The following is a 25,775-nucleotide window of genomic DNA, read 5'->3' on the forward strand; positions in this document are numbered from 1 at the left end:
TTTGAAAGCTAAGTGATTAGACTAGTGAGCCTCTCCTGAGAGAGTTCATCACCGTAGAACCGTATGGGTGGAATATTTTATCGGACAGTCCCTACTGTTCTCCTGAACAGCAGAGTGCACCAACTTGAATGGTTTCAAAAAACAATTAGACAAATTTGTAGAATTATCAATAGCTACAAGGCACAATGGCTATGTTCCACCTCTACTTTCAGAGGCAGTTTGCCTCTGAATACCCGTTAATGGAAATTACTAGTGGGGAAAGTGCTGTTGCCCTCAATTCCTGTTTGCAAGCTTCTCATAAGCATCTGGTTGGTCATGGTAAGAACAGGGTGCAGGACTAAGATGGGTCTTTGTCTGATCCAGCAGGGCTCCTTTAATTTTTACTGAATTTATATACCACCCTATAACCAGAGGTCTCAGGGAGGTTCTTCTTACTTTCTATGTCTTCCCCTGAGTGGCTGGCAGTGCTTTCCCACATGGATATGGTTAACCTCAGTCCAGCTTGTGGTGTCGTGAATCTCTTAAAAAAGCACCCAGTGCTATCCATCACAGTAGCCAATATTCAACACTCTAAGTCAGGGTGGCAATTCATATGTTCACCCCATGTGTTCAGATCTGGAGAACAGACCCTATATGAAACAATCTGGACCCTCTGAGGCCCTTCTTTGTGTGTCTCCTCCGCTAGAGGTCTGGAGGGCGGCAGCACAATAATGGGCCTTTTCTGCAATGGCTCCCCATTTGTGGAATGCTCTCCCCAGGAAGATATCTTTAGGTGCGAGGTGAAAACATTTTTATTTAGCCAGGTCTTTGGCTAATTAAACCATCTGTGGCCCTTCAAAGTGTGAGGGGACGTTGCTTTTGTTTGTTCTTATGATATGCATTTTTGTGTTTTTCTTCAACTATCAGAATGCCTCTTGCTTAATTTGTCTTTGGCTAATTAAACAATCTATGGCCTTTTAAACTGGGGGGTACTGCTTTTGTTACTATGTTATGTATTTTTATGTTTTTACATTATAAACGGCCCTGTGATCCTCAGATGAAGGGCAGCAAAGAAACAACAACAACAACAACAACAACAACAACAACAACAACAACAACAATAATAATAATGTGTTTAGCATGGAGAATTAGGGATCATAGAGATCTATGAGACTCTGTTTTTCTGTAGCCCAAAAAGAATAGCTATGCTTTTGCAGGGATCTGCTCTTATGTGGGGAGAGCTTTTTCATTAACAATCTCATGGCTCCCAATTATGAAGGACAATTAGCTGCGAAGCTCTCTTGGTTTGCATGGAGATTATGTTTTCAAGGACAGCCTCCGAGTTCCTCTGGATGAGCCATGGAGAGGTCTGGGCACATGGCCATTTTTTCATTTGCTAGTTCATTCTTGGCTAAGCTTTCCTACGGGGGACTGAGGAGATGCCTAATTTTCACTGCAGGCTTTCTAAAAGTAGCATTTAATTCCCATGTGTGTCTTGAATCTACAAAGCACCAAATACAAAGCTCCTTCCTGCAAGAAACAGAGAAAGCTTTCTTACAGCCTCTGCACGTCTAGAGAGCCTCCCCACTCTAGGTGTGCAAGTTGTACAAGTGCAACTAGGATGCATCTGTGTGTGCATTTGCAAGTAGTGGCTAAATAGAAAGGTGAGCGCCTGCCACTGGTTATTGCTTGGCTTGATAAAACATGGGAACTTGTAGCTGCGGACAAGATTTCAACCCACATTAAAGGGGCATGAAAGCAGTTCGTTGCGGATGGCTCACTAGAAAAATGGTTTCCATTTATTACATATGTAGACTCAGCAAAAACTATGCACAGAAGGCAGTTGCATCCGAGTTCAGTCTTTATTTTGGAAAGTTAAAGGCAGGGAGTGAGGAAAGGAGAGAATAAACAGAAGCAAAGAAACTGCTTCAGAATTGGAATCTTTGCTGATTTTGAATTTTCTGGTACTGTTTAGAACTTGAAAAATATAAGAAACACTTGCTATTGCTTTTGAAACTCTAATTTTTTGGAAGAAAACTTTTAAATAGTATGATCAGTTCCAAGTGCTGCATAAGTCCTTGTTTTGGTTTCCTGCACACCTTGTTGTTGTTTTTAACTTATGGCATCTGCAATTTGAAGCCAAATCGGAATGTATTTTGCTGTTTTATCCTTGATGCAATCATTAGGATGTATTTTAATTGCTCTAAGTCACTTCGGGAGCCAATCTTGGCTGAAACCAAATAACAATGATCATTTAGATAAAGAGGCTTTTAATAATGATCAGGAGTGGGTGATGGGGCAGCTGAGCAGCTGTAGCAGGTACCTGTGCTGTCACACTCTTGGCCCCACCTCTGCCCAGGAAGCAGCAGCGGTACCAGTACCAGGAGACCAGCTCTAAGGTAGTGTTCCACCACCTGCTCCCAACAGAGATGATACATCCTTACAGGTGACAGTAAGCACTTAATGGAAAAGTGTGCAGTCCTGCAGTACCTAAGGTTAATATTAGGGGTTAATGGACATCCTTTTGCTTGTCCTAATAGGGACTGCGTGGCAGTAAAACACAGGCACCTTGGCTAATTATTTACTTGACTCCACCTGCTTCATTCTTCAATGCCATTAAAACTTCCTTCCATTCTGTTCATTTCCTTCTTGTTTTTCTTGGAGTTCTAACTTTTTCCTGCTTAGTATGGCTTGGTGGCAAAATTTTCTCCAGTTGTAAGCTATGATAGGCTTCTGCCATGGTGTGTGTGTGTGTGTGTGTGTGTGTGTGTGTAGAGCACACTAAAGTCAGAAAGAAATTATTTCCACTTGCTTTTCAGATAGCTGTACTGGTACGTTGCACAAAAAATAATACTGGGCATACTTATTTAATTACTAGTAAGTCCACCCAAACCAGTGGAATTCTTTCTGAGTAAAACTGGCAATTCTGATTTGAGGTATCTATAGTAGACATTGCTAAAGGGCAGACTTCTTTCCAGTTTTTTGTATCTGGCTCTGCCCTTCATTGGTTCTGGCTCCATCCACTGGGGACATGTGTCCCCCCCAAGAGATTACAGATGAGAGGAAACAGCCTCAACAGGGGGGGGGGGAAGATTGCCCACCCCTGATCTAAAACCATCAGATTTCAAACCCATCCTCTATCTTGAATCCAATTCAAAACCGTTTCAAGAAATTTTAATTGCCAAGTCTGATAGTGCATTGGAAGGGTATATTAACACTTATAGGCCATCCTCAAAGGTAGTTCCTCAGAAAAAAACCCCATGTCTCAACATGCTAAAGCCTAGCAAAGTTTTGGGTGCCAGGCCACAGACAGCCTCATCAAATAGTGAGAGACATGAGTTTCTGGAACCAGAGCTTGAGGTACAAACCACAGGCCACACAGAGCTGGGGACAGTTTTGACCTGGAAGCTTTTATATCATCATCATTATCATCACTAGCATCAAATTTGTAATCACTGCCCTTCGCCAGCAGGTGTCTAGGCAGAATTAAAAATAAAAAAAGTTATACTACAGTCACAGGAATAGGTGTCAAGGGCCAGAAGTGCATCTTCAGCATTCACTGAAAGATATATTGTGAATAAGTGAGTCTCACCTCTGTGGGGATGGAATTCCACAACTTAGAGTCGCCACAGAGATTGCCCTCAGCCAGGCCACATACTCCCTGAACTTCTAAGGGAGATTGAACCACCAAAAGAGCACCTTCTGCTGATCTGAACATCCAGGAGGGTCTGTAGGGAAGGAGGCGGTCTCTCAGATAGTTGAGGCCTGAGTTGTTATAGCCCTTGTAGGTCTAGAGCTGAAGAAGTCAGCTGGCTGCTGGAATGGCAGTTACCCTGGAGCCCAAGAACTTGTCATAACTCAGGGAGCCTTCAGGCCTACTGCCTCAACCCAAAAGACCATCACAATCCAGGGAACATTCACCACTTAGGGGTAATGGAGAATGGATCCATCTGTTCCCACTTCTGGCTTCAGCTATCCCTAACATGAAGAGCATCCTGCTTCAGGCAATAATTTGACATTTCCAGCTGAGCAACTGGGGAATGTTTTGGTCAGTGCTATTTTTATGCGCCTCATTGGCAACAAGTGGAATTGATATTACGTGACAAGAGATGAAGTAACATGAGTTCTGCAAAGAACCCCTTCAAATTTGTGACTAGCGCTTTAGAAATTTGCATTGCTATAGAAAGAGAACATGTAATTATGATTGCATTAGAGATGCACATATTTCAAATTCCCCGTTATCTTGTCACTTTCCCCCCTTTAAGACTTCGTTGACTTCTAAATGCTCTTTATTGGTTGAAAGCCAACAACGAGGAGAAAAATGCCCTTTCTATCTTCAAGCTGGGAAAAAGGAGGGAAAAGGTATTTATACATACAAATTTTATAGAAAAAACAATTTGTACACTTGTTACAAACCTACAATATTTTTAAGTGTTCTTAGCTATACTTAGAGAAGACTCATGGAAATCAACATAATTAAGTAAATAAAGTTCATTAATCATTAGATTACCGCAACACGTTATGCTTGGGGCTGCCTCTGAAGACTGTCTTGAAACTTAAGCTGGTGCAGAATTCAGCGGCCAGCTTGCTCATCGAGGCAAGATGGTTTGAATATATAATGCCAATCCTGACCTGACTGTAAAAAGGTAAAGGTACCCCTGCCTGTACGGGCCAGTCTTGACAGACTCTAGGGTTGTGCGCCCATCTCACTCAAGAGGCCGAGGGCCAGCGCTGTCCGGAGACACTTCCGGGTCACGTGGCCAGCGTGACAAAGCTGCATCTGGCGAGCCAGCGCAGCACACGGAAACGCCGTTTACCTTCCCGCCAGTAAGCGGTCCCTATTTATCTACTTGCACCCGGGGGTGCTTTCGAACTGCTAGGTTGGCAGGCGCTGGGACCGAGCAACGGGAGCGCACCCTGCCGCGGGGATTCGAACCGCCGACCTTTCGATCGGCAAGCCCTAGGCGCTGAGGCTTTTACCCACAGCGCCACCCGCATCCCTACAGCGCCACCCGCATCCCTGACTGTACTGGCTGCCAATTAGTTTCTGGACCCGATTCAAAGTGCTGGCTTAAGCAGTTCAGGAGTGCAATATTTCAAGGACCACATCTCCCCATATGAAACAACCCAGACGCTGTGATCATCACCAGAGGATGCCCTCCCTAGGGAAGCTCACATATCCTTACGTGCCAGGCAAAAACATTCCTCGTATCCCAGGCCTTTGGCTAATTAAATAAGATATGGCCTTTTAAACCGGGGCATCTGAGTTTGGCCTGATTGAGGGACAGTATTTCAATATGAGTAGAAAAATGAGAGTACCCCTAAACTTTTTTTTAGGGGGAAAAAACACTGCCTGTGAGTATATGAAAAGGATTGCTCCAAATCTCTTTGCTCTCTCTCACTCACTCCTTTTTGAACCCAGCTCAGATTCTCATCTTGAGTTGCTTCTTACGTCTTCATAGACTATTTTGTCCTGCACTCTGCCTGATCTTGTTCTCCACCATCACCCAGACTCAGCAGATGCTTGGCTTAATTAGATCCTACAAATCTCCAACCAGAGCATCCATAACATCTTGGATGATATGCTATGTGCTAGCAGAAATGAAACTCATCTGATTAGTACAACTCTGTTTCTTTTGGGTCTTCAAGTGCTACATCTAAATGATGGAACTGAACATCACCCGACTGCTGTGTTATTAACAAGCATTACTCTCTGCTTATTAGAAACTGAGCAGGAAACAAGGGGATGGCGATAACTGGTTGACTTGCTCAAGAACAATGTGGAAGATGAACACAGAGCCTAAAGTCTAGGTCTGCATTCCCAACCTGGTGACCACCAGATGTTTTGGATGACAACTCCCATCAGCTGCCAACCAGTTTTTATATATGCAAGGGAGTTTTTATATATGCAGTTTTTATATATGCAGTATGTTTTGAATAGCAGCATTTAAATCCATTAAATAAACAAACAAAACTACAAAAAGGGATAAAATGGTGCAGTTGTTTTTACATGATAGAGCTGGTCAGAAGTTAAACAACATGCAGAAACACATTTCTCATGGATGGAACAATGATTCCCTCCATAATCTGCCCATGGCTTTCCACCAACTCTGAAACAGTGTTTACTCTCGGTGACAAAATGGCAGGTGAGCCGGACGGCAAAACTGGTTTATCCCATTGTGGCAGCATGTTAACATTTCCAAAAAAATTCTGACCCACTGAACTGGGCATATTCAAGCTTTTCTGGGGATGACAGCTTCCCTTGGAAAATAAAATTAGACCCAAGCTCTGAAAATCTGAATATTCTCCACAGGCTGTTCCTTATATTACCAGACTCCAGTCAGTGATGATAAGCAAAGATAGAGTCAAGGCACAGAAAATAATTTCACATAAGTTTAAATCCTGGATATCTCTTACCACTATCACCTCCCACATCGCCCAGTGGGAAAGAGTGTGCAATTTTCATATTTGAAGTATTTGAAATGAATCATTTGTGAACAATCTGCATCCCTGCAATTAATTGCTCCAGAAAGTGGTGGGATCGTTTTGAATAATGAATGAGCTTGGTAATTGCACGATCTGTTCGCAGAGGGCTTGCCAATATGGAAAAAAAGGCGGGAAAGGGAGCTAAACAACATCAAAATGAATCACTGAGTACAGCATTCTCCGAAAAAGAACTGCATCAGCATTCAAGAACAGGAAGGTTTTGCCATTGAAGTCCCCAGCAGGCATTCAAAAATATTGAAAGAGTCAGAAATCCACATGAGTCTAAGCACTGTTCCTCACATGCAGGAAAATCATTGTGAAATAAAAATGGACAAAGTCAATAAAGCTAGGTCCATCATCTTGCCTTGCCTCAGAAGCACCTAGCATGACAAGATGTTCTTCACATGCACCCACAGCATGAATGATTGGGGAATGCAAGAAATGACCATGTGTGAGGTCAGAGGTCAACTGCATTGGTGTCAGGGGTTGGACTCAAGGGGGCGAGATGGAGGAGGAATGGTGGAGATTCCTGACACTGCAGGAGGAGGAGAATGCAGCATTGATTAACAGCAGGGCTTTGAGGAGTTTGAGGGAAGTCACAGCTCAGAGATAGACGAACAGAAGAGTTGAGAAGTGTTAGGAGAAGGGAGGCAGAGGCAGACCAGCCAGCTGACTCGTTGTCACTAGAGAGTATTTCTGAACCCCCTTCTCCCAGAACTCAGCGCTCGTTAAAGAGTGCAGGAACAAAGGACCCAAAGACAATTGGCCATGAGCAGCCACCGTAAGGGGAAGTGCTGTTGCCACGAAGGAGGGAGGAAGAGCTCAGTTGGAGCAATGCATTTATCAGGGCATATTGCATTCTTTTGTGTCTCGCTGTTATGAATGAAAAACTCATTAAAAGGACTCTACCTTGTTCTCTCTGCTTCTTGCTGCCACCGGGGGAGGAATAGAATTCCCGAAGCCTTGACAACTGGTCTCCCCCTCCCAGTGATGGACCAGACTAGAAGGAGGAAGTGGCTCTTACACTGGTGTAGTTGCACATGATATGTGTGTGTGTGCACGCGCACATGTTAATATTTAGTACTTAGCATTTCTTAGGGCTGTGTATGGCCCCCCCAATGGACCCCTGGATTGGGCTAATTTGCTCTGTTCTACCCCAGGGACCATCCACCTCACATTGAATCTGTCCCTGAAGCAACTGGAGGGGGCATGGCTAAGAGTTTTTAAAGAATTTTTAAAATCCTATATTTACCCCTATTTTAAAACACAGTTCAGAGGTGGGTGGAGGATCCAATCTTGCATGAAGAATGGTATTTGCAAGGTTGCGGTGAAGTATTATCTGCCCAAAGCTGAAGATACAGACGAGGAGGTTCTGGCCCAAAATAAGAAAGTGTTTTAACATGGTTTGGCCAGTTTGTTTGTTTTAGCTGCGGAAACGGAGCACATTCTTCCCTTACATAATATGTGCACATGCTGTTCCTGACATTGCCTGTCATTTACACGCTTAATAAACGCATGCAACTTACGTGCCTAATTACATCACCATCACATATTTCCAGCTGCACATTATTTTGCCAGCTAAACCATCCAACTGCACACTAAACAAAACACACACACACCATGGGCACATTTTCACAGCACTCTTTTAAGGTCGACAGGTATTCAAATGGCAGATATGGGGTTGAGGTTTAGGGGTTTGCCTAAGGTTTGAGGCTGAGTTAAAACTTGAACCAGGAGAACTTCACAGCTAACAATCTTAACTGCACCAGTTCCCAGTCCTCACAAAGAGCACAAGACAAAGTGGACAGCAATATAGGCCAAACGCTGTGCAGGTCAGCGTCTATACACGCAAGGTCAACAAAAATAATGGGCTAAAGAAGAGAGGGCAGCCGTCCTGTCTCTTTGCTGTATGATATGGGCATAAAGGGGGCAATTTCTGACAATTTCATCTTATGCCGTTGGTTGGTGGGGATCAGTTGCAGTGATTTTTCCTGATATAATTTCAAGCCTTTCACAAAAATCAATGACTGTTATAAATAACACTATGCCAACATCTTCTCTCTAGTTCCTTGAAAGTTTTCCTCCTTTGAAAAAGAGACAATCTTTCTCTCCATTCTTAAGATCACTATATATGTGTGTGAATTTACAGAACTTTGAGCTTACCTTATGATTGCAAGGCGGCCTAGTGGCGTGTGTATGGGCTTTCACAGGAATTTTTTGGGGGGGGAGGTGGGGGGCTGTAAAGTAAAATACTGAAAGCAGGGGAAGCTAGAAAAATATTGCTGGCACATTTTGCCCTTTATCTCAGGTTCTACACATGCTAGAAACTTGCTCTTAAAAATGAAATCTGGGAGTCTGAGGATTACGGTTCATTTAAAGAGCAGGTGACTGCTCCTTCCCCCCATGTTTTCTGATCTGATAACGACCCACAGAAGGTGCTATATAATGTTCTCTTCCCCCAGGTTTTATTTGGAGTGTCGGAATCTGAGGACCACTGGTAAGATGAGCGCACAGCATTGGTGAAATAGTCCCCAGAACAAAAGAAAGGGGACTTGCAAGCATCCTAATATTAAAGTAGGCAAACAAAAATTCTCTCCCCTTTGCTAATATTTAATTGCAGCTTCTTTTCTCATCAATTAGTGGGGAATGGTAAAAAAGGAAGAAGATATGAGAGAAAATTTTGGCACAGCACTAGTTAATAATGCACTTGGCATCTTGGAAGCCATTTGACTGTCAACTTCACTGTCATATGACTCAGTCTTACCTTCTTATCGTCCTTAATAGCGTAGACCTGGCCTCATTATGGAAAGTGATGATGATGCTGGTTGGTGGCAGATCTGTGCGATAGTGCAAAGTAGTGCATCTGAATGAAGGAAGAGACAAAAGTATTGCTCAGGTTATGGAATCGTTAAGAGCGTGGCATTCAATAGATTTCCTTCCCAGTAGGGAGGTGCTAAGTGACAACTAAAACCCATCTGTGCAGCTCTGAAATTTGTGCTATTCATTCTTCATTAAAGCTATGCTATGTGAATATAGGCCCAATGAAATGAAACTGGGTTTGATGAGACAGAGGATTGCAATGTGAAAGATTATGCCATTCTTCTAAACAAGATACAGAGCCACTGGTGAGAAGTCCACCAGCACCTGAAACCCAGGATGAAACTGTGTCACTTACAGGACACTCTGTCCTATAAGCCAACCAAGTTGTGCATCCTTGCCAATCCCACCATAGCTTCTTTGCTCAGCCTCAGTGAAGGGTTTGGGATGGATGGAAAGGAGAGAGAAAGCTCAGTGTCGCCTATGTGTTGAAGGCACTCCACCCCTAATTCCCACATCAACTCACCAAGTCCCATAATACACGTTGCAGAGGTAGGATCACAATGAACCCCACATGACCAACAAAATCCTGAGACATAAGAGGTGATCTCCTATAACTACTTTGAGTGACCTTTCTAGGAATGAGCAAAACTGCTTATGAGTAAGATCATTTTTGATTAATTATGAAACAAAAAATTACTGGAGCACTGTTCACAATACTTATTATTTATTACCTATCACAAAGCTGTTCAGAAGTCATCATATAAAGGACGTAAACATAACCATTAATAAAAAAAAATACTCTTAAAATTCCAAGAAAACTCATTAATTACAAGAGCAGTAAGATAATATATACTATAAACTGCTAGGCAAAGCAGGGGACTAAAAAGAAAGAAAGAATTCTCCTTAAAGGCAACTTCAACAGAATCAGAACTCCAGGGCAAAAAGGCGCATCTTAAGTAAGTGGAAAAACTGTAATAGTTATGAAGCAGCCTGTTCCATAAAGAAGGTGCCACTGCCAAGAAGGCCCCAACTCAGGTTACTGCCCCCTGGGCTTTGCCCAAGAGCAGGGTCTCAATTTTAATGTCCAAGCTGCGATTGCTCCAAACTATCAACTTTGCAAGTTGTGTGTCACTGAGGCAGAAGACATGATGTCCAGGCTGGGTTCCCAACACCTCTGATTTTGGAAATGAAGCAGCACGTGCTGTTCACACAGTGCATTTGCTGCTTCCTTATTTTATTATATTGCCTTGAGGTTGGCACCCACATATTCTCTTCTACTTTGCAGTGACATTTCATCAGTGCAGAAGGGCTGAGTCTTGGCTGGAAGATGCTAGAGTCTACCAGATACTAGGACCTAGGAGATCACCTGGGTTCAAATCCCCACCGGGTGACCTTAGGCCAGTCACGGTCTCTTATCCCAACCTTCCTCACAGGGTTGTTGTGAAGATAAAACGGGGGGGGGGGAACCATGTATGTGTCCACATTGAGCTCCTTGGAGGAAAAGGTGAGATGTAAAGTAAATAAATAAATGAATTGGTTTGCCTATTCAGACTATTTTATGCCATGTTGTATGCCTTGGTTTTTGAACTGAGATATTTATCGCTATCCATTTAATGTGTTGCAAGCCACAATCTTGTGGGAAAGTGAAAGACAATTAAACAGATGGACAATTGTGATGACATAACATTTATGTAATGATTCACAGATAGGTTGCAGAGTTCTGGGTCCAACATCCTGTGGGATATGCACACCTTATCCGCACCACAACTTACGTCTTTTCATCTGGAGCTTCACAGAGTCATTCTCACCCTGACCTAAGATAAATAATTGGCCACTCCATTGTATCCATATCCAGTGGTGTCTGCTGTTTGTTCTTTGATGTGAATGCCTTATTGTAAAAGGTGAATTACATGTTAACCGCACAGATGGAAATCGAGCTCTTAATGACATTCTGAATATACAAGCAACACTTCCTTGCCTATCTCCCTCTGTGATATGCACAGTCTTGTGGCAACTCATTCAATAGGCAGGGGAACCTTTGTAGACAGATCTTTCAGATGTTTTGCCTTTCATCACACAAAAAGGGTTTTCCTCAAAGCCTTCAACACTAATTGGTTCCTCTTTTCCAAAAGAAAGTGTGTTTTGTTGGCTCTTTACCTTTAAAACTGTGCTTCCCAAACTACAGGCCACAATGGGATGGTGCTCCCTATTTGTGTTAACACTGCTCTGTTCCCCTCACATTCATCTCTGGGACTGGGAAGGCAGAGGGGGAAGACTTCACTAAACCTAACAAAAGTATGGTGGAAAACCGTGTGCAAACTGAACTTCTTCCTCTTCCATGTATCTGGAATAACATGCATTGAGAGGTAGCCTGGCTCCCAGATGGAGCTGCCAAAAGATGGTGGGAAAATCTAGAGACAGGCAGTTAGTGTTGTATTTATGTCAAAGAGATTAATAACCATAAAACTTTTAGAAAACATCTGAAGGCAGCCCTGTATAGGGAAGGTTTTTTAATGTTTGATGTTTTATTATGTTTTTTATATCTGTTGGAAGCTTCCCAAAGTGGCTGGGGCAATCCAGTCAGATGAGTGGGGTACAAATAAAATAAATGATGATGATGATGGTGGTGGTGGTGATGATGTAAGAGGCACCGCCTCTAACAATTCCCCCAACAATGAAGTAATGTCATTGAGTAAACCACCTCTTGCTTGAGGATTTGAAGGTCACTACAGAAATCTGAGGCCACATTTTAATCCGAAATAAACACCAGCTTTAGCATTTAATTCTGGATTCCAAAGCTTACAATCCAACTTGGGAATCCAAAAAGCATGAAATTTTCCATTTGGCCTTACATCCAGCTTTTCGTGAGCTGGGAAGACCAATGTCGCTATGCTAATTCAAAGCTTGATGCAACATACTCTAGCTGTTTAGCTAGAGTCACTTTTCCATAGACCTGGAATTAGAAACCAATGTTTGAAAGTTTGGGGGATCGGGGTAGAGCAAAGGGTTAGGGCAGGGGGAGGAATGCAGGATAGGGAAAGCATGGATTGGCTCTGCTAGTGCATTCAACAGGGCCCCAAACATGTGGTTACCATAAGGTTACCAGAAGTCCCTGTTTCCCGGGGACAGTCCCCGGATTTACAAATCAGTCCCCATACAAAATTCATTGAAGTTGAAAAGTGTCCCTGGATTCATTGAAAAAAATATGGTAGCCTTAGGTTACCATGCCCCACTCCCAAATGTCCCAGTAAAATGACAGTGACACTACTGACAGGAGTGCAGTGGCATGGCACCAACTCACTGCACCAGTTGCTCCTTGGTTATAAATCCAGTATTTGCCATGGCCACTTTTTATAGCTCGTAATAACCAATGGTATAGGTGCTCCCGAGCAAGAGTCAAGAGTGGGTTGAAACTGCCCCTCTGTCTTCCTCAGCAATGTATTTGAGAGGAATATAGGACATGCTATTTGACTGCAATCAGTTTTTACAGACTGGGTTTAAGAATTTCCTTCCTAAGTCAGAGTGAACATCCATCTAGTCTAGAAATTTGCCGCCCAGATGACCTAGCTGGTTGCCCCTGAAATGCTCACGAGCAAAGAATGGAGGAGATGCTCTGCTTCCTAGTTTATTTCAAGCATCTAGTAATCAGTGATATACAGCCTCTGACTGTGGAGCTTAATAGTCATATAGCTGTTGATAGACCTGTCTTCTTTCATGAGTTTGATCATAACTTTTTAAAAGGCCAACACAGCTTCTTGTGACAATAAATTCATGATAAGTTCATGATGTGTTACATGAAGATATATTGCTCCCTTCTGACAATCAATTAGTTTAGATCCAAATAAAGTCACTAGCTTTGTTTATACCAAATTTATGCCTCTCTCTACTCAAGCGCTTGTCACATCTATGATTCCAAAAGTATATTAGGGCATTGGCAACTGGCACACCTCAAGACAGACTGTGCCCCTCTGGGTAGTATAAGAGCAATCACTATTTAATACAGACAGATAGACTTTCACTATCTTAGTTGTTTTGTTTGCTGTATTCTCTTCCACCTAAACAGTCAGTGTAGCATACTGGTTAGAGTGTTGAACTGGGACCTCGGAGACCAGGGTTCAAATCCTCCCTCAGTCACGAAGGCCTTGCTTAACCTACCGTGCAGGGTTGCTGTTGGAAGAACAACAGGGATCATTTAGTATGTGACTTAAACAGTCCATTTTGTCACCGGTCTCACTGACAGCAGATTCTGACTTAGAGGTTCTAGTCAGTGGGAGGTTAGCTGTTAGTGAGGAAGATGGTGGAGATTTGACAGTTTTCAACTATTTCAAGCAACCGCCGATCCTGAAGAGAGTGACAAGAGGCAATACTTTCTGTTGACAATCACCTTATATATTACAGCAAAGTGAAACTAGGACAGAAGGACTGAAGCCCAAACTCACTGAGGTCTGCATTTGTGAGTTTGGGCTGTTCTGTAGCCATTTTGAAACAGCAAAATAAACTAGTTAATCTCTGGAATTCATTAAACAACCAGGAAAAGGGGTGCTATGGTTATGGGAGGGAGACAGTGGCAGCTGTGGAATGGACAGGGAGAAATGTTGCTGGGAAACCTCTCTGAGAATGAGCAAGTGGCTAATTTAACAACTCTCACTGTCTAACTTTAATGCCTCCACAAAGAGGGCCAGCTCTAAGTTTTCAAGTGACCTCCTACATCATCACAGGCACAGTTGGTGACAGGCACCAACAGCAGCAATGGTATTCCAGTCAGCACCAAATGACAAACCCCCATTTAAATTTTCTACAATGCCCCTGATGCAGTACCACTCAGGGGCATTGTGGGAAATTTAAGGGGTGGCTCCTCAGACCTAGATACCTTGCACTGATACCTTGCACTGATTGGATGAGCCAGCAGACTCTGGCAGCTATTCAAAGATGCCATGTTCTGATGCCAAACCTGCCCGCAAATCTAACTGCTCAATTCTAAAAAGATAAAAATAAAGTTCATAGTAGAAAGCCCCATCGTTCGCACATGTGCCTGTTAAAAACGCCTGCCTACTTTCCCATCCTAAGGGTTTTCTGCTTTGTGTGTCTGTATATGGAATTCCAGGCATTTTCTTGGAAACTGGAAAGCTTTTGGCGCATCAGACTCAAATATCCTTTTTAATTGAGCCAGCCTTTTCTGTCAATATTGACTCTTTATCAACATCTTTATCAACGACTTGGATGATGGACTCAAGGGCATCCTGATCAAATTTGCAGATGACACCAAACTGGGAGGGGTGGCTAACACCCCAGAGGACAGGATCACACTTCAAAACGACCTTGACAGATTAGAGAACTGGGCCAAAACAAACAAGATGAATTTTAACAGGGAGAAATGTAAAGTATTGCACTTGGGCAAAAAAAATGAGAGGCACAAATACAAGATGGGTGACACCTGGCTTGAGAGCACTACATGTGAGAGCACTACATGTGAAAAGGATCTAGGAGTCTTGGTTGACCACAAACTTGACATGAGCCAACAGTGTGATGCAGCAGCTAAAAAAGCCAATGCAATTCTGGGCTGCATCAATAGGAGTATAGCATCTAGATCAAGGGAAGTAATAGTGCCACTGTATTCTGCTCTGGTCAGACCTCACCTGGAGTACTGTGTCCAGTTCTGGGCACCACAGTTCAAGAAGGACATTGACAAACTGGAACGTGTCCAGAGGAGGGCAACCAAAATGGTCAAAGGCCTGGAAACGATGCCTTATGAGGAACGGCTAAGGGAGCTGGGCATGTTTAGCCTGGAGAAGAGGAGGTTAAGGGGTGATATGATAGCCATGTTCAAATATATAAAAGGATGTCACATAGAGGAGGGAGAAAGGTTGTTTTCTGCTGCTCCAGAGAAGCGGACACGGAGCAATGGATCCAAACTACAAGAAAGAAGATTCCACCTAAACATTAGGAAGAACTTCCTGACAGTAAGAGCTGTTCGACAGTGGAATTTGCTGCCAAGGAGTGTGGTGGAGTCTCCTTCTTTGGAGGTCTTTAAGCAGAGGCTTGACAACCATATGTCAGGAGTGCTCTGATGGTGTTTCCTGCTTGGCAGGGGGTTGGACTCGATGGCCCTTGTGGTCTCTTCCAACTCTATGATTCTATGATTCTATGATTCTATGATTCTATGACTCTAGCAGGGCAGAAGGAATCGCCCAGAGTTTACTCTCATGTTTGATTTATGCTGTACGCACAGGTTAAAAAAACTGTAAAACAGGAGATATAAAAGCAGAAATCTCAGAGGAGACCTCTAATTGTTTTCCGTTGTGCGTGGTTATAATCCAGCACAATAATGCAGAGGCAAGCCGTGCAATCTGTGTGGAGTGAGAAAGCACAGCAAATTATGGTCAGAGGAGCCTTAAAGCTTAGGCAAAACCTCACAGTGCCTCAGGAATTGCAATGAAAGGCTTTGCTCAGACATATTTATAGAACAAGGAACCATGGACAGGCATGTTAAGACTTCTCATTAACTGACTTGCTCTGTGATATTTCAGAGGAGGATGTCAATGGGATTTAACAAGCCTAACTGTGTGCAGGACTGCAGATAAGGTGAAGTCACCGTGACTTGGCCAGAGGGACATAATACCTGTGGCTTAAACAATCTTAGAAGTTAGCAGAAGTTTTAGTCCCATTGTCTCTCATACAGTTGTAGCCTTTCCTATGAATCGAGAATATCCAATCTCCTTAGAAATCTATCAGGGTATTTAAATGTGTGTGTGTGTGTGTGTGTGTGTATCTCACCTTACCTTCCTAAAAAGAGTCCTATTGGATCAGGTGACAGGTGCATCTAGCCCTGCATCCTGTTCTCACTACCAAATGCCTATGGGATGTCCACAAGGAGGACCTGAGCACAACAGCACTCTCCGTACTTGGGATTCCCAGCAACCAGTATTCAAAGTCAACAGTGGAAGCAGAACATAGCTAGCAAAGCCAGTTGCCATGGACAGCCTTATCAACCATGAATTTGCCTGATCCTCTTTTAAACCCATCCAAGCTGGTGGCCAATGCTAGTTCTTGTGGGAGAGTGCAATTGTGTCGTACTCAGTATTGATCCAGAGTACATTCCAAAGTATAGGTAGCAGAGTAACAACTTAAAGCCGTTGCAGGATTCCCCCCAAAAATAGACCAGAGGCAATTAATATTTCATCCAGCAGAGCTTTACTGGTCCGCCCCCACCACTTAATGGATCCAAATGGTTTCCAGAGAGTGGTAGGGGATGCTTTATCCCATGTTGATGGCCTTTCAGCTGATTCCCTGGTGGCCCGCTGGAATGCGGAGTTAACCAGGGCTATTGACTGTTTGGCTCCGAAGCGCCCTCTCCGATTGCATGGAGCCCGGACAGCCCCGTGGTTTTCCACGGATCTGAGGGCAATGAAACAATCGTTGAGACGGCTAGAGCGCTGGTGGCGGATAACTCATTCCGAATCTAACCGGACACAGGTTAGAGCTCAACGTCGAGCCTACCAAGTGGCGATAGCGACGGCGAAGAAGAATTTCTTCACCGCCTCTATTGCATCTGCAGAAAACAGCAGCAGGAGACTTTTTCAGGTGGTTCACAATTTAGCGGAACCACCTGCAACATCGGGGCCCAGTACGGGCCACATGTTCTCCTGCAATGATTTTGCAAAGTTTTTTGCAGATAAAATCTCTCAGATTCGGGAAGAAGTAGACTCCACCGTGGGAGCAGGGCCGGGGCGGGAGAGTGCTAGAGTTCTGTCTAGTCAAGTTGAATGGGATCAATTCCAATCTGTTACCTCCGAGGATGTGGACAGGCTGCTTGGACGAGTGAAACCAACCACCTGTCTCCTGGATCCTTGCCCATCCTGGCTTATAAAAGCTAGCCAGGAAGGACTGGGCGATGGGCTTTGTGGGGTGGTGAATGCTTCCCTCCGTGAGGGAGCCTTCCCAGACCCGCTGAAAGAGGCGGTTATTAAACCGGTTCTTAAAAAACCATCTTTAGATGCAGCCACGATGGCCAACTATCGCCCAGTCTCAAATCTTCCATTCTTGGGCAAGGTGATTGAGCGAGCGGTTGCCGAACAACTCCAGGCACGCCTGGAAGAAGCGGACCATTTGGATCCCTTCCAATCGGGATTCAGGCCTCATCATGGGACTGAAACTGCCTTGGTCGCACTGGTTGATGATCTCCGGCGGGCTAGGGACAAAGGTGAGAGCTGTTTCCTAGTTCTGCTGGATCTCTCAGCGGCCTTTGATACCATCGACCATAACATCCTTCTGGACCGTCTTCAGGGGCTGGGAGCTGGAGGCACTGTCATACAGTGGTTCTGCTCCTTCCTCCTGGGCCGTGTTCAGAAGGTGGTGGGGGGGGGATGAGTGTTCAGACCCCTGGGCTCTCACTTGTGGGGTGCCTCAGGGTTCTGTCCTCTCCCCCATGCTTTTCAACATTTACATGCAGCCGCTGGGAGAGATCATCAGCAGGTTTGGGCTGGGTGTTCATCAGTATGCGGATGATACCCAGCTCTACCTCTCTTTTAAATCAGAACCAGTGAGGGCGGTGAAGGTCCTGTGTGAGTGTCTGGAGGTGGTTGGAGGATGGATGGCGGCTAACAGATTGAGGTTGAATCCTGACAAGACAGAAGTACTGTTTTTAGGGGACAGGAGGCGGGCAGGTGTGGAGGATTCCCTGGTCCTGAATGGGGTAACTGTGCCCCTGAAGGACCAGGTGTGCAGCCTGGGAGTCATTTTGGACTCACAGCTGTCCATGGAGGCACAGGTCAAATCTGTGTCCAGGGCAGCTGTTTACCAGCTCCATCTGGTACATAGGCTGAGACCCTATCTGCCTGCGGACTGTCTCGCCAGAGTGGTGCATGCTCTGGTTATCTCCCGCTTGGACTACTGCAATGCACTCTACATGGGGCTACCTTTGAAGGTGACTCGGAAACTACAACTAATCCAGAATGCGGCAGCTAGACTGGTGACTGGGGGCTGCCGCCGAGACCATATAACACCGGTCTTGAAAGACCTACATTGGCTCCCAGTACGTTTCCGAGCACAATTCAAAGTGTTGGTGCTGACCTTTAAAGCCCTAAACGGCCTCGGTCCAGTATACCTGAAGGAGCGTCTCCACCCCCATCATTCTGCCCGGACGCTGAGGTCCAGCGCCGAGGGCCTTCTGGTGGTTCCCTCATTGCGAGAAGCAAAGCTACAGGGAACCAGGCAGAGGGCCTTCTCGGTAGTGGCACCCGCCCTGTGGAACGCCCTTCCAGCAGATGTCAAAGCGATAAATAACTACCTGACATTCAGAAGACATCTTAAGGCAGCCCTGTTCAGGGAAGTTTTTAACGTGTGATATTTTACTGTATTTTTGGTTTTTATGGAAGCCGCCCAGAGTGGCTGGGGAGGCCCAGCCAGATGGGCGGGGTATAAATAATAAATTATTATTATTATTATTATTATTATTATTATTATTATTATTATTATTACTGCTACTGAAGGCAGTATTTGAGCATAATGGTCACAAATCCACTGCATTCAGGATTGGCACTGTCCATGAGAAATCCAGTTGCAGCAGACTTAACTTAAACTTACAATAACTTATAATAAGTCTACAACTTAACTCTGAGCATACTATGTACAGAACACCACACCAGAAGGAAGAGAGATGGAAAGTGAAAGTGAAAGCCAGGCTCCTTCTGGCCTTATTTTGATAGTCAGCATGACCTTGACAGAAAGAGATAAGAGAACCAGTTCAAGCCAGCTGCACTCAGCTTCTCTGAAGGTATAACCCAAACATCATGAACCTTCTGTTTGTTTCTTTCACACAGAGAAGCTTCCATAACCCATTTGAATTAATTAGAATAGGAAAGATCTCTATACATCAGATCAATACTTTCTGCACTAAGAAACGCAAACTGTGTGCTATGTGAAGTAGTACCTTCTTTTATCTATCCTGAACCTTCTAATATTCTGCATCGTCGTATGTCTGCAAGTTCTAGTGTCATGAAAGAGAGAAACTTTTCTCCGTTTACTTTCTCTACACTGCACACAACTTTATACACAGTTTCATCCTTGACGGTAGTTTGCTTGGCTTTTTTATTGCGGCTTTAGAGTTTGCAAGTGTATTTTAAGCTGTGTTTTATTATTACATTATTGTTGCTTCTAATATATTATGTAAGCTGCCTTGGAAAATAGTTCAAGAATGTTAAAAATAAAGAACACACCCAATCCATGCGCAGCACTCAACCCACATTTAATGTACAAAAACGCCTAAGTCAGAAATCAAAGCACTGTAGGCAAAACTGTGCATTAAATGTTGGTTGAGCTACAAACTGAATGCGCGCTGAAGCAATCAGCACCACTTTGGCATATGGCAAAGGCTTTGTGGACTCACTTGGCCTACATTTACACCAGGCCACTCTCATAATTTGACCCGCACATTGTTCTATGTTTGTAGGGTCGCAAGGCATAAATGGCTCAGGACTTGCTCACTGCAAGCCAGTCTGCCACCTATATCCACCTAGTCCCAAGCAAGCTTACCTTTGCAAGGCGGGAGAGGGGCTGGCTGCAGGGAGAGCTGGCGGATGTCAGCAGAGCTCTTGCAACCTCATCCACAGATACTCCCAGAGTATCCTGTTGCCCCGGGGGATGCACACACAAACTGCAGCATTCAATGCCTTCCAGCTCCTTACTGGCTTATTAATATAGTACTATAGCAGTATTATATAAAGTAGTATTATATAAAGGAGCCGTGAAAATAAATAATTCAAGGGAAAGGGGAAATTAAAAAGTGGGGATTGGAGAAAACGGAATTAAGCGGAAAAGGGGGTCCTGCAATAATGCACTTATAACGCGCTTCTTTTATAAATGAGAACTTGAGCTAGGCAGAAAAGAGCTACGTTGAATGCTACATGCGGATAAGGATAAGGTATAGGAGAGCAATGCTCTTACCAACACTGCTGGCTCCCCTGCCCATTGGACTTTTCCCCAATTAAATAAACGGTTGCATTGAATAACTTCCTGCATTGCCGAGAATGTAATATTAAATAAAGATATTATTGAGAAAAGCAGTGCCAGGGAAATAAATAATTCAAAGCGGAATGGGTGTGTGTGTGTGAAATAATAGAAATATTGGGGGGGGGTATTGTTGAAAGAAGGCCCTAAGGAGCAAGGGGTGGGGGGAGAGAGCCCTGAAATCATAACACACACCATTCCCATGTGCCAAATTAATCTCAAAAGAAAAGAAAAAATCAGATCAGATTTGAAAAAGGAAAAAAAAAAAAACATCAGATCTGACGGCTCTGTATATTCTGCACCAAACTTCCAGAAAATTGCTTTCTCACTGCTATTGATATACAATTATGCTCTAAATGCTCCCAGATGTGTGCCCTGCTATCTTCTTTGTATGTAGCATCAAAAAGGGTCTCCTTCCAAAAAAGAGAGGGAGGGAGGGAGGGAGGGAGGGAGAGAGAGAGAGAGAGAGAGAGAGAGAGAGAGAGGTAGGTAGGTATTGGCGTACTGATAGAGACAGAAGATCCCAGCCACTAATACATCAATTATGTTGAGAGTTGAGAGCCAGCTAGTGCAGAATTGGATTTTCTATATACCTGCTGCTACCTCAAATGCAAAGAACGCTCCGTTACTCAAGTCATGCCCAGTAGCTGGGATGGGTTCACTCCTCACCTTCCCTGCCCTGGGAAGAGCTCAGCAGTCAGGCAGCAGGGGATAATGAATAATGCCAGAACAGGGAGGTGAAAGGGCGCAGAAAAGGGCAGCAGAGATGAACAGGGGCTCAAGCAGCTCTCTGATTTTGTTTATTTTGTTTGCTTATTAAATTTGTGTATTGCGCTTCATCCAGAGATCTCAGAGCAGTTCGCAGCATAAAAATACAAAAAGAAACACAAAATACATAATAAAAACAAGATAAGGAAAGGATTACCACACGGGGCCTTTCCCATGCTCATAGTATTAGAACTTGAGGTCACCCAATGACGCTAAATTGACATGGAGTCATGGAGGACAAGGCTACTCATGGCTGATGAATATCCCCCCCCCCCCAGTCGGAGGCAGTATGCCTCTGAATGCCAGGTGCTGGAAACCATGGAAGGGGGGCTGCCATTTTGCTCAGGTTCCTGCTTCTGGGCTTTCCACAGGCATCTAGTTGGCCACTGTGAGAACAGGGTACTGGATGAGATGGGTCACTGGCCTGATCCAGAAGGGCTGTTCTTATGTTCTTAAGTCCCCCCCCCCCGCCCGTCTCCTCTCTCTCACACACACATACAGAGAGAGAGAGAGAGAGAGAGAGAGCACGCTTATCAATAAAGTACAGCATTCACTGCCATGAAACGTGGTGAGGACCACCAACCTGGGCAGGTTTAAAAGGGACATTCATAAATGTAGGCATAAATGTAAAAGGGACGTTCATAAATGTAGGCATATTATTATTATTATTATTATTATTATTATTATTATTATTATTACCCGAACTTTTTCCCTGACAGGGACTCCAGGCAGCTTACAGATAAAATTAAGAACTGCTAAAAACATTTAAAAACCCAACCATTTAAAAAACAATCAAGCATTAATATAATTAAAACCAGGTATGATCTGTGATGGGACACTGGTGGCGCTGTGGTCTAAACCTAGCCTAGGGTGAGCTCCCATTGCTCGGTCCCTGCTCCTGCCAACCTAGTAGTTCGAAAGCACATCAAAGTGCAAGTAGATAAATAGGTACCGCTCCAGCAGGAAGGTAAACGGCATTTCCATGCGCTGCTCTGGTTCACCAGAAGCGGCTTAGTCATGCTGGCCACATGACCCGGAAACTGTATGCTGGCTCCCTCAGCCAATAAAGCGAGATGAGCATGCTACCCCAGAGTCGGCCACGACTGGACTTAATGGTCAGGGGTCCCTTTACCTTTTTATGATCTGTTTAAAAACATACAGGTAATTATAATTATACATTCCTTTGGCTGTGTGAGTTCTAGTCCTGCTTCCAACATTTGACACACTGACCATTATGCTGCCCTGCCTTTCACATTTCACAGTGAATGGCTACATGGCGACTCCTTCAAGCCGCCTGTCATGAGAGCAGCAGGAGAGGGGGGAATCCAGTGTTCACATCAATCCCAAACCGTCGTTCACCCAAGGCCTGTTCACCGGTTACACTGATCACAGCAAAGTCTACACGTGTAGAAGTGTTTGTGTGAAAGAGCCTGTGTTCAGCAATTCTGTACACAGCCTGTACGGCCATTGAATGCTGAATGAGTGTACAGACTAACTATCCATGTGAGCAGGTAGACAGCTTGTCCGCTCATTGAATATAACACGTGAATATCTCAACCAACCTAAGAAAGTGGAGTACAGGTCTGCCAGAGCAACATTTTAAAGACGCTGTAGAAATGCGAGGTCTAGCTAGTAGAACTGAAATGTGATGCACCATTAGTGGTCCAAGTGACACATTGAAAGGAAATCCTTCAAAACATGAAACTCACGTATAAAGGGCATTTGACGCCACTGGGCAAGCTCATTGGATCAATAAGTTTATCACTTAAGAAGATGGGGCCAAAATGCTCTTTATGGCTTCTCCTAAACAACCCCTGCCCATTAACCATCCCACCACTTGAAAAGGCACATTGCTGTCGAAGCTGTTGACAAGCGGTTTTTTGGCACTCGCTTGGATAATAAAACCACAGCTTGGAAAACATTAAATTCAGCATGTCCAGAATTATTCTGTGTGACAATTACATCTGGGGTAATTTCAATTTAATACCTCACTGCGAGTGAAAATTGCAGCATGCAGCCCTAAAATTGCTGTAATAATGAAAATAAACCCACTAAGAGCTGCCTCTGCTACCTCGGGCTGTCACTGGATAAATGTTTTCTGCTGCTTATGGTATTTCATAGGTCACCAAATTGCCAACACTTTTTTTTTTTTACAAAACCAATAAAAGTTCAACTTCCCTCCCCTCCTCCCTGTCCCCATTCCCAATTGTTCTTTCACAAAAAGAGGCAATTCCAGTACACAGTGCTCCAGACCGCAGCTGGAGATTTGTTTTTGAGCTTCATGCTTTGAAATCTTATAGTAGAACAGGGATGGGTAACCTGTGGCTCTCCAGATGTGGCTAGACTCCAACTCCCATCACCCCCCTGACCATGCTGGCTGGGGCTGATGGGAGTTGAAGTCCAACAACATCTGGAGGGTCAGAGGTTTCCCCACAACGAAGGTGCATTGTACTACATTTTCACATTCTTGGATCTCACTGTGAGATGACATCTTTACTACTTGTATGCAGGATTTCCAACAGCACAGAGAGAGGGAAAGAGGGAGAGAAGGTTGAGGGTGCTGATTCAAGGAATAATTCTTCAAGAGAGCTTGTTACAGCCCATTCTCAGAGCCATTTTTGATGTCTTTAAGTCGTCGACACGTGGCCTTTCCATTGGATTTGTCTGAATTATTTATTTCCCGGCAAAGATACATCTGAGATTAAACTTTCCTCAAATATGCCAGCCTTTCCAAATGGCACTGGGCATTTGAGTATACAACCTTACATGGCAGAAGCTCTCCATGATCTTTATCACAGCAACTTATTCAATCTTATGAGGCAAGAAAAATGTTGTTTTTCACAACTGGAGAAGCTGCAACCCCATTAGCTCACAATGACTCCAGCTATACAATGACTTATATGATGAAACACTTGCGGACAAAATCAAATTCAGGACTTCCCAATCCAGTGTTCTTAACTCTCCTAAGCAAGAACATTTTCCTATTACCTAGTTTAATACTGAGTTTCTTTTAAGCATGGATTTCCACTGCAACTAATATTGCCAGCTGGGTGCTACTTCTTACATTTTACTTCATGAGATGAAAATTCCCTTGTGGGTCTCTCTAGTCAGTTAACAAAATTCAGCAAAAATAAAGAAAATAATGAGAACACTAAACAAAAATAATTCCAGGAGGGCTCGCTGTTGGAAGCCAAGGAGAGAGGTAGGAAGTTGGGCAGATTGCAGCGTAGGCCTGCAACCATCTCCCCTGGCGTTTATTTCCAATCCAAAATAATTTACACTAGGAAAAAAGGAAAGAAAAACGTCCCTGAAATAGATGCCTCTTTATATAACTCTATTTCAAGAACACCTTCTCATTTAGTGAGGAAAAGGAAATGTGCCTTATTCAATCCATATTGCAGGTTAACTGGCCTGGTAAGCAATATAATTTCAAACGAGGGACACATCCAGAGATATTTCAGCTATTTTAGATCTTTCTGTTTACTTACGTAATTCCTGTTTTGTGGTTTTGGCAGAATCATGAAGCAAAGGACTACTGATTAGGGGAAAGAGAAGGGTTGCAGAGTTCTTTCATCCTGGATGCTATTTAGATGCCCTTGTATGCCAGTGCCCTCATTATTACATTATTGTTTTAGTTCTTTGGTGGGTGGTTCAGTTTCAAAGACTGGCAAATTGCAATTGCCTAATTACCTTTCTTTCTTTCTTTCTTTCTTTCTTTCTTTCTCCCTCCCCCTCTCTCTCCCCCTCCCCTCCCACACTTTCCCATGTTGGCTGAGGCTGACAAGAGTTGTAGTTCAATACACCTGGAGGGCACCAGGTTGGGGAAGACTGGTACAGAACTTGTGACACCATATCCCCAGAATCCGCATACGATCAAGTCTCTCTCTCTCTCTGCCTTGTTAACTTTCTTTAAGAGATTATTATCATTCTCTCTCCCCCTCCCTCCCCACTCGCCTCATTCCTGCTCATTATTCCTTTCTGCTTCAACAACACTTGCTTGCCAGCAGCTCTGCTTTTGCATTTTTAGCATTCTCTGTGCGTACCCAACACTCCTTCACACAGCCAGAATCACACAAGAGTGTTCTGCACATATGCCTTCCAAGCAGGCCTCCACGTCTGCAGAATCACATCAGAGAAGCCCCCCACTCTACACAAGAAGAATCTCAGGTGCATTGAGCCTGTGTGGAATAGAGGTTAGAGCAGGGGTAGGCAACCTAAGGCCCGGGGGCCAGATGCAGCCCAATCGCCTTCTCAATCCGGCCCGCAGACAGTCCAGGAATCAGCGTGTTTTTACATGAATAGAATGTGTCCTTTTATTTAAAATGTGTCTCTGGGTTATTTGTAGGGCATAGGAATTCATTCTTTTTTTCCCCCTTCAGAATATAGTCCGGCCTCCCACAACGTCTGAGGGACAGCAGACTGGCTCCCTGCTGAAAAAGTTTGCTGACCCCTGGGTTAGAGTGTGGCATAGAGGGAGAGCAGGGTTCCAACCCCCACTCGGCCTTCAACCCTGGACCAGTCACTGTCTCTCAGCCTAAGCTACCTCGCAGGGTTGTTGTGGGAGTTAAACGAAGAAGGGGCAAACCATGAATGCCACTTTGAGCTCTGTGGAGCAAAAGATGGGATATAATAATAATAATAATAATAATAATAATAATAATAATAATAGTAATAATAATAATAATTATTATTATTATTATTATTATTATTATTATTAT

The 25,775-nt window shown here is 44.0% G+C and overlaps 1 protein-coding gene across 1 annotated transcript in view; it reads right to left on the bottom strand.

Moving 5' to 3' along the window:
* Positions 1-25,775, bottom strand: part of GALNT14 (polypeptide N-acetylgalactosaminyltransferase 14) — a 254,532-nt gene that overhangs the window by 85,383 nt on the left and 143,374 nt on the right. Inside the window, exon 3 of the mRNA XM_053383010.1 lies at positions 9,230-9,328. Within this exon, the coding sequence (XP_053238985.1) occupies positions 9,230-9,328 (99 nt within the window). The remainder of the gene's footprint in view (positions 1-9,229; positions 9,329-25,775) is intronic.

This window comes from Podarcis raffonei, chromosome 3 (genome assembly GCF_027172205.1).
Source record: "Podarcis raffonei isolate rPodRaf1 chromosome 3, rPodRaf1.pri, whole genome shotgun sequence".
Classification (NCBI taxonomy): domain Eukaryota; kingdom Metazoa; phylum Chordata; class Lepidosauria; order Squamata; family Lacertidae; genus Podarcis; species Podarcis raffonei.